This window comes from Nicotiana tabacum, chromosome 9, assembly GCF_000715075.1.
Source record: "Nicotiana tabacum cultivar K326 chromosome 9, ASM71507v2, whole genome shotgun sequence".
Taxonomy (NCBI): Eukaryota; Viridiplantae; Streptophyta; class Magnoliopsida; order Solanales; family Solanaceae; genus Nicotiana; species Nicotiana tabacum.
Window position 1 is genome coordinate 126,127,216 of NC_134088.1, and position 10,618 is coordinate 126,137,833.

The 10,618-nt window shown below is 30.6% G+C and overlaps 1 protein-coding gene across 1 annotated transcript; it reads left to right on the plus strand.

Moving 5' to 3' along the window:
• The first annotated feature begins 7,214 nt into the window (after window positions 1-7,214).
• Window positions 7,215-9,104, plus strand: LOC107793156 (non-specific lipid transfer protein GPI-anchored 14). Its single transcript, XM_016615440.2, has 3 exons — window positions 7,215-7,682; window positions 8,056-8,151; window positions 8,748-9,104. Exons 1-3 carry the CDS (start codon window positions 7,334-7,336, stop codon window positions 8,882-8,884), a joined length of 582 nt encoding a protein of 193 aa, XP_016470926.1. The 5' UTR covers window positions 7,215-7,333; the 3' UTR covers window positions 8,885-9,104.
• The last annotated feature ends 1,514 nt before the right edge of the window (window positions 9,105-10,618 follow it).

Genomic DNA, 10,618 nt, shown 5'->3' on the forward strand with positions numbered 1-10,618 from the left:
TGTACCTCGTTATACTTTGAGTCTATATATGCCCTTGGCGTTATACTATTGGTTCAAATATACCCCTTTTCCGTTAAGTTTCTCCAAAGTGAACATTCAATCCTATGTGGCACTAACATTTGATGAGGTGGATACCACATGTTTTGCCACCTCAGCGCCCCTAATCTATTTTACCCCTCCCTTCTATTTTTTTTTCCATCACTAAAATTTTCTTTCCCTCCACCACTATTGCCACAATTACCGCTACCATGAAAATATTATATTTCAAATTTTAATCTTTTATATATGGATTAGGGGCACTGAGGTGGCATGTAGCACCCACCTCATCAAATATTAGTGCCACGTAGGACTAGATGTCCACCTTGGACAAACTTAACAGAAGAAGAGTATATTTAAACCAATAGTATTACGACATTATATATTTGAACTCAAAATATAACGAAGGGTATATTTAAATATTTTTTCATAATACATAGGTATATTTGGCTCTTTGCCGTTAGGTAAAAGTATGGAATGTGGAAAATTCAACAAGATAATGCAAATTATTGAACCCTAGATAAAATGTTTACATTTGCCTTGATGTGTTTGAATGATATCCTCCTATTAAAAAAAGTAGAGAGCATCGTACAAAATTTTATTTATTATTAATTTGAATCACACTCTGGATTTAATTTAGTAGTTTGAACTCATTAATTATGAAACTTCAATGCATTTTGGACAGTTGGAAGTTGATATCTTAACTATGATGCCGACTTTTGCCCTAGGTATAACGTAGACGTGTATGATAGGATAAAAGGACAAGATATAGGACATAGGAGTATATAGTTTTTTTCCATTTTGTATTCGATAGTTTTCTTTTGTATCCTGTTAATCAGATTGTAACGTGTTATAAATATTCCATCAATATGTCATATATATATATATATATATATATATATATATATATATATATATATATATATATGTATGTATGTATATACAAAGTATTGGAAGAAGACAATATTAAATTAAATATGAAATTAAGTAAAGGTGCATACACCTATATACAACAGTTTATAGATTTGTCTATAACATCTAGTATCCGAAAAAAGAGTTGATTTCTCCAAAAGTTATTGAACTAATGGATATTATCAATGAAAGTCATTTTACTTTATTTTTTAACTAAAAAGTCATTATATTTTAGCCATTATAATTCAAAAATCACTCTATACTTTCAAGAAATATTAAATATTATTTTTGGTAATATGACATATATATTCTTTTCAACTCAATCATTTAAAAAATTAAAAGTATCTATTAAAACCTTTCACTGACCCGCTCCATGACGCTACTCCCTAGAGTTTAATTGAAATGTTAAGCTATATGTATCGTCAAATTTTTATGAGAGAAAATAAGGGGAAATTATAAGATTTCTATAGGTTGAGTTAATTAAAACTTAGTAGTTAATTATAAATAAATAGGTGTTAAGTGATCACAATTCACAACCACTTTAATTAAATGAACAGCGTGGATAAAATTTCATTGTTCTCTTTCAGCACATGTTGGTTTTTAGTTGCTATAAATGGGTCACTTTCTTCATTAATACAATTATTTGGAATTTTTTTTAATATAAAATAGGATCAAATAGGATAAAACAGAAATATGGGCCATATATATATATACATATACATATATTGTTATATAAGTACATTTAATGTAACTCATATTTCATATAAAAATGTTCTGTGGCTGAATTTCTATATACGTTGACAACTAATAACATTTATGAAACTTCAAATATTTTGACTTATTTTAGCACCAACAGTTGGTGCAATATCATGTAACGAGCTGCAAGATATGCAACCATTCTCTGTACGCAATGTTTGATATTTATATATATCTATCCTTTAAACAAAAAAAAAAGTGTAAAAAAAAAAATACAGAAAGAATTGAAAGACCAATCATCGAACTGTCACTTGGGAATTTCAATGTTAGTGTTGTGCTGGTTCATCGAATGTGCACATATATAATAAATTTCAGATAGGGATGGACCTATACTCCTATAGTTCGACTTACGAGTTCCGTAGACCAAATAATTTTGGCGTAGATCATATATTTGTGCTAAAAGAAAATTTATTTATTATGTATACACAATTTATCCAAAATTTTAAAATTTGCTTTGTCTTGAATTTGAAACCCATAAACTCATAATTGTGGCTGCACCTCCGACAAAAGTACATTATCTAAAATAGTTGTATGATCATGTTAAGTTCAGGAATTTTAGGATCACAAGTTCAAAAGGAATATAATATTATGATCGATTCCATCAACAACAACAATAACAGTGCGGTCTTATACGTGAGATCTGTGAAAGGTAGTGTGTGCACAAATATTTCTCTATTTTGTGAGGGTAAAAAGGTTGCTTCCGATAAAATTCAAAAAAAGCATATAAAGAAAATCATGATCCATTCTATCATTGAGTATAAAAAAAAAAAAAAAGGGTCCCAAAGCTGGAAATTGCATATTCTTTCCATGGGAAGGGACCTCTGTTTTAAAAGGCGATTCTGGGGCGAGCCCCGGGGCGATGGTGTGGGGCGAAAGTCTCAAGAGGCGTACGCCCCGCAATTCAGGGCGTACACCCGGGCGTTCGGGGTGCGTTTTTTTAGTAAGGAGTAAGCCCCAGAGACTTTTTCAAATTAAAACAAAATTTGTTGAATTAGTCCTTCATATAATACCCAAATTCTCAAAAGTGAGTTTGGTAATTACTCAAAAGGTTTAAAAAGGAACTCAAAAGTATTAACTTTAAAAGTAAAGACCTTTTTTATTGATTTAAGCCCTAATTCATGATTTTCCCAAAATTTTTATCTTGTCCGCTAGTCTGCTAATATCTCCCAAAAACAACGAATATTTAATTTTTTTTACAAATACAAAGAGAACTACATTTTTCTTCATAGCATCAAATTCAAAGTTCAAATTGCAGGTTAATTATCCTTTTTGTTCCTCCATATATAAAACTTTATTCTTTTAGACTCAAATTACTTGTGTTTGTAAGTAACGTATAATAGATTGTTTTGATTAATTTTTTGTGGGGATGGAGCACACATATATATATATAATTTTCTTCAATTTTTATGCAATTTACCTGTTTATAAATATTAATTGTCATTATATTATTTTATAAAATATTAAAAATTAAATACCCATGAGGCTTACGCCCCGCGCCTCGGAGCTTACGCCCCGCCTTACGCCCACGCCTTTTAAAACACCGGAAGGGACAAAAGGATCACAAAAGGATTCATTCTAATAATAATAATAATAATAATATTCATACTAAATGACAAATATTCTTTTCTTTGGTCTAAATTATGACCTTAAAATTGAGTTGGCTAATCTGTATAATCACGGATAGATCAAACAGAATATAGTCACGGGTTAAAAAGCAAAGAAGATTAGTTCTTTCAAATCTCGATCCTTCACGTGTTATCATTTGATATTTAACTAAATTTTGTTTTACATCTTTGGCTTTATTTGGTCGAATAATAACAAAATCAAAATAAAGATCAGAAACAAATTTTATTCCTTTTTAGAAAATAAAATAAGAAGAGAAAAGCCTGTCTATATTAGTAGTTATTTTTACAATTTTTAAATACAAGATAAGGTCTTCAAAATTAAAAAATGACAAGTGGTGATTAAATAAATTCCATTTACTACTTTATAAGTCTTTCTGACTTACACTATATCCTGTATTTTTGTTCTCTAGCATCTCCATTATTTACCCTTGCAAGATATTATGTATTTTCTTCGTTTCTTAAATGTATATCGTCACATAATAATGACCAACATCGTTACAAACTTTTCAGTTTAACAGTTGTTATTTATTTTCTCCGTATTATATATGTAGACCAGATTACAACTATAGTTACTTATTTACCAAAGTTTTTAAGTTCATTCGATATCCGAAGTTTACCGACTCGACCAACTCAGAATTTGTATAGCAAGTAGGCTCTCTAAGTAAAACACTCACTACAAAAAGTTTTCCATTTTCGATGCTCAAATCGAGACATAGCGTTGAGGGATTTCAACAATTATAACGCGCCTTTTTATAATAATAAAAATAACATACAAAATAACTCTGAAAATTATATTCAGATAATATTGACAATTTTTGTTGTTGTTGTTGTTGGTTTCATCATGTTTTCAGTATTCACGTTGAGGTTCTGATTAATCAATTCACATCGCATAAGATTTATTAAACAAGTGCTCTATACCAAATAAAAATCAGTCTTAGACAACTGAACTAGAAACTTCTAATTAGTAAGGTTAAAAGGATCTTATTCATCCTACATCGCCACCAAAAGTAAAGTATGTCGACACTAATAGTAATACCACATCGCTTTTCATACCAACGACTAAACAAAGGGTTTTAGTGGCGACTATACTAACCCCTAAAAGTAGAAATTAAGTGTCGCTACTAATGTCGACGTGCATTTCTGAATTTCTTTTCTTTTTCTGCTATTTATGCAAGTTTAGCCGCCACCAAATGTTCATTTTTGTAGCTACTACCCTGAGTCGTCACAAAAAATATTCAATTACGAAGGAATATGACTAATTATTTTATTTAAAAGAAGAAGAGCTTCATTTTTTATTAAATCACTTTTAAACAGCAAAATATTACATTATGTAATCGAACTAGCAACTCATGTCGATGTCTTAGCTTGAAGGAAAGAATTAATTGAGTTATATTTAATTAATTTGTATGGTAGGTAAAATATATAAGATAAAAATTTATCAGCATCAAATATCTATACTCTCTCTACATTTTAAGATTCAATGAAGAACGGTAAAATTTATAGTTGCGGACAAATTAATGCATCATGTGTGATAGATATAAATAAAAAGACGGTTTTAAAATTAGTTGTTCTATATATGGAGAAGATTCTACTTAAAGGTTAACTTCTTGACAGAATAATATTATACTCTCATACCATGTAGAAATTCATTCTGTCAAATGTTCTTAATTCTTTTCCTCCTTAATATCAAATTATCTAAGTGCGGTTTTTCTCTCTTTTTTAATATTTTAGTATTCTTTGATAGGAATTGTTGCCAAACAAGAGTTTAAAAATATATTGTTAATTCATTTTTTTCCATGTTTGAAATGTTCTTTAGAATTGCTTAATTTATATTATGGCGATAAAAAGTTGTACTGATGTTAAAAAATGTGTTTGGTACTTGCATTGTAATTTGAATAGATTAGCCTCATTTATTTGAGCAATTAGTAGTAAGATTTACTTAATTTTAATCAAAACAAGATTTTAGCGGCGACTTAAGACGCCACCAAAAGTAAAAGGTTGCCGCTAATACCAGTAGATCGCTTATTACACTGGCGACCAAAATAATGGTTTTAGTGGCGACAAAATCGCCACACAAGGCCGACAGGGTCGCCACTAAAGGTCTACGTGCATTTCTTGAATTTCTTTTCTTTTTCTGCTATTTGCGGCAACTTTAGTCGTCGCCAAATGTTCGTTTTGGTAGCAACTACCCTGAATCTTCACAAATAAATTTTTTTTTTTTTTTGATCAGTTCACAATAATATTCAGTTACGAAGGTATTTGACTAATTATTTGATTTAAAGGAAGAAGAAAGCTTCACTTCTAACTAAATCACTATAAAACAATAAAATATTATATTATGTAATAAAACTAGCAACTCATGTCGATGTTTTAGCTTGAAGATGAGGATTAAATAACTTTTATTTAATTTATTCATCTAGTAGGTTAAATTTATTCGCATAGAGAATTTGAATACTCTCTTTAATTTTTAGGATTTAATGCTAGACGATAAAATTTATAGTTGAGGTTCAAATTAACGCAATATGTGTGATAAATATTAATAAAAAGACGGTTTTAATATTGATTTTTGTTTACATATGGGTAAGATTCTAAAGATTAACTCTGTGAAAGAATAGAGTTATTTTCTCATGCCATATAGAACTTATTCTGACATATTATCTTAATTCTTTTCCTCCGTAATGTCAAATTATCGAGTTAATTTTGCTCTCTCTTTTTTTTTTTAAGATTTTAGTATTCTTTTATGGGAATTATCGGCAAGCAAGAGTTTAAAGTCGACAGTGTCGCCACCAAAAGTCAAAGTGCATTTTTTGAATTTCTATTCTTTTTCTGCAATTTGCGGCAAGTTTAGTTGCCACCAATGTTTATGTTTGTAGCGACTACCCCGAGTTGTAACAAATAACATTCAATTACGAAAGTATTTGACTAAAAGAAGAGGTCATAATTATCTTAAGGTAAGATATCAACTGTCAGATAGTGTTATTCATCCATCCTTAAGCAAACTAAAATGGAACTACTCAAGGAGTAAAGAAAGCAAAAGTATTATGAAAATGGAATTTTTTGGAAGATGACAGAAACAGTACATTTTTTTTTCAAGAAGGGGACCATTGAATTTTAATGCAGTCGGTGACTTTGTTAGTAAATGGCAATGTCACAATAATTACGGAGTATTTAATCAGAGCAAGCAAATTATGTTTTTAGACTACTAATTACTTAAATTCAATCGACAATATTAGGAAAAAATAGGGTTTTAAATATATAAATATATATAGTTACTAATCTGAGTTTTTATGGATAATTACTTGTTATAATATTTCAAATGATATGATAGTGTATAAAAGTTGAGCTCTTTTGGATAAAGTGCTCCTTAGTCACTCTCTAGTCATTTCACAACTAACTAGCTAATTTACAAAGTGCAATTGGTCACTAAAAGCATATGAATTCTATTGTTTATAATTTATTTTGATTTTGAAATAAAGTGAAAATATGAGATTTGATCATTATTATATGAATAAAGGCGTTCGGTGCACTAAATTCTTGTTAATGATGCGTGAGACTTCAGGAAGGGCAACATATTGGGTCATATGTAAGCAGTCGTACCTTACATCTTTATTAGAGGTTATTTTCGTGGTTTAAAAATCTCCTAATCACATAGCGATAATTTTTACCATTGTAACAAGACTGTATACCCTCCCATTATAAGAATAACATTGTTTCAAGAATATGTTGAAATATTGTTCTTTAGTTTAATTATTAATACAGTAATGAAAAGATAGCAATATCACATGTGAAGCATCTAGGGTGTCCCTAACTTTTTAGACTTCAAACCATAATAAACTAACCTATTTATTTCATCTCCTATCAACACCCATTTTCCTCCCTTCTTTCGTACCACATCAATAAAGTCAATTGTCACAAGCAAAGCATAAAAACCAAACTTTCCCATCACTTCATTTGTCTTATCTTTTTTCCTACTACTCCCAAATATTCTTTCAAAATTTGTTACAATGAGTTCAAAACTTGTTACTTTTGAACTTCATTTCCTCTCTTTCTTCTTCTTGATCTTATTAGGGTTGTCAAGAGCAAATATTGACAAAGATAAAGAAGAATGTGCTAACCAACTCGTCGGTCTCGCCACGTGTCTTCCTTATGTTAGCGGAGACGCCAAAGCTCCCACACCGGATTGTTGCACCGGTCTAAAAGAAGTCTTGGACAAGAGCAAGAAATGCCTTTGTGTTTTGGTGAAAGATAGAAATGATCCTAGCCTTGGTCTTAAGATCAATGCTACTCTTGCACTAAGCCTTCCTACTCTATGTCATGCTCCTGCTAATTCAGCTAATGTATCGATGTGCCCGGGTAAGTACATCGCACTCATATGTATACCGTCAGACTTCTCTATAACAGCATTGTTATATAACAACTATTCATTATAAAAGCCAAGTTTCTTTTGGAACCAATTTCCATACTATGCTATAATATGTGTTCTCTATAACAGCGCTTAGCTATAACAACTAAAAAAATCTGGAGCAAACAAAGCTGTTATAGAGAGGTGTGACTGTATCATTAATTTTATATTGTCGGTATATATAAATTAAATTATTTTTTGGTCTCCTAAAGCGGACTCTTTTAGTCATTTACCTATAAACTTTGCTAAACACAAGCTTTACTAGTGAAAGAAAAATGTATACTAAGATGTATTCTTACATTTGGAGTTGTGATTTATGTCCAGAGCTGTTGCACTTGCCACCAAATTCACCAGATGCTAAGGTTTTCGAAGATTTTGCAAAGAGTGCAAAAGCAAGTTCTAGTGCTTCATCTGCACCAGGTAAACATGAAAAGTTACAAAATCAATCTAATAGATTTGATTAAATTTAAACTAGGCTTTTTGTCTTATCATTGATACTGCATTTGTTTCATTTTATATGTCACTCTTTTTTATTTAAAAAAATACTTTTTTATATTTGAAAATTCTTAATTTTAAACTTCATATTTTATCCTTAATGTCATGTTTGTATAGCTATAAAAATGTTATGACGTATTCTTTTTTTAGACAATGTTAATTATGACATGTGAAAACTGCAAGTTTATCGATATTGTTGGTATGTGTTAAACTCTTTCTTTCTTTCTTAAGCTCAATAACGAACCTATATGGAGCCTTGCGGGTGCTAAGCTAAGCACACATTGACTTTTACCAAATTTAGTAGATTTACATAAAAATTATTTTTAAAAAATTAGATAAGCATTGAGTGAACACCTACGGTTAAACTCCTTTCCCCCTTCTTTTGGAACTCTTTTCGGCGAGCGTTCACGACTTTGAAATCTTGGGTTTGCTAGTGCTTAAGTTATATTGTTTCAAACACTTTCATATAAAATGAAACGAATTGAGTAATATTTTTCCATTTATGACCTTTCCTTTTACAGTTAGTGGGAGCTCTAATGGAAAAGCAGCAACTACAGCTAATGAGAAAAATGATGGAGGAGATAGAAGGAAATGGATGGGAATTGTTGAGATGACTATGGGATTTTTAGTTATTATGGTGCTTTCATATCTCACCTAATAATTGCACATAGTTATTAATGTATCATCTTTTTTTTCTCATATATTTTTGTACCTTCTTTGTTTTTTATGTTCCTTTTTTGTGGTGTTGGCTTTTATTAGTGTGCCTTTGTTTTCTTTTGTAGCTCCTGATTTGTCTCTTTAATTCTTTGGATTCTGTTTTATTGAGCTGTCAAAAACAGAATTAATATTTGCTATATATGAAACTTAAGTCTTTTGTCTTTGGAATCTCTCACATACCACCCCACATAAAATAATGGATGATAAACTACTTGGCTCCTCTTATGTATTTTTTGTATCCTTTGAAATATGTTACCAGCATTTATGTTATTTCTTTCTTTTGGTTTTTTTAATTAAAATAAGAATCACAGAGAGTACTCACTAACATGCTAACAATGAAAATAGAAGAAAATAGCAGCTAGTGTTGTGTACACAGACATACACCCAGTCACCCAGAAACTCTTTCTCTTTCTCTCTCTCTCTTTTTTTGTTCTCTTTTAAGTATATGAGTTCTGATATTTATTGGTTCGATTAATTTAAATTTGCATTAAATAAATCTAGTAAACCGGATAAAGGGATAAATTCTTGGACAAAAATTATTTTTAGCCTGCGGTCGAAATTATTTACATCTGATAACCACAAAGGTTTATAAAATTTATATATTTTTTGTATATAACATACATAATATGTGTGTGTGTATATATATATATATATATAATATATAACCCAAACCAAAGCCAAGCAGCTTTTCTCCAAATTGGTACACCTGATCTTGTAGTCGGTCATTTTCTTATGTTTGTAGTATATGGCCCTTTACTTCCGTCTGTCTTCATCATATTAAGCCAACACATAGTGGTTTCAATAACTGATAGGTATAGCAATAAAGGCTTCTTGGCGTTGTAGGCACTAAAATGGAGTCCTTTATTTTATCAAAAGCTTTCCAGCGGGCTTCATCCCATTTTCCTACCTTATTTTAAAATCGACTATACACTATCATTTTTCTTAAATTCATTCTTGCTCTATGTAAAAAATTCTTTCTTGATCTATATTGAAAAACATTTCATTTTGAACATTTAGGTATCTTTGGGGTTTGGGTTTTTTTTTGGGGGGGCGGGGGGGGGGGGGTTAAAAATAGTCTTTGCACGTAATTATTACATCAATTGTCGACTGGATTAAGTATGAATTATACATTTTACTCTTCTTCTTTTTTTGGCTCATTTCTTTTGCAAAAACTTTAAAATGGCGTAAGCATTCCAAGTAATTCACTGAGAAATTAACAAGTTAATTAATTACAAAATTATGAAACACTGAAATATAAAGAATGAAAAAAAATCAATATTAATCTAACTATTAAGCATCAATTTAAGTTAATGTATGGCTAACCACGGAAAACAAAGCAAATGATGCGTGTGTCTAAAAGAGCCAACCGAGAAAACAAAGTAAATGACGAATGCCAACATATTATAACGTGGATTGTTTACAAATAGATCTGAAATCAACATCCGAACACAGCCCAGCGTGCCCAAAAACTAGGGTCTAGGCCCAAGATTGTAGAATTATGGGTTCAAGTTCCTGACCTTAAAAGCTTCTTTGGAGTCATTAGCTTGTTATCCGTGGCTATCTTTGATCCGTTGAGCGAGAGCTTTTTCGCACGAAATTTTCAGATTATTATGGTCGACTATCGTCTCTGTTCGATCGGTCAATCTCACAGTCAAGCAAGCTATGTATATATGCG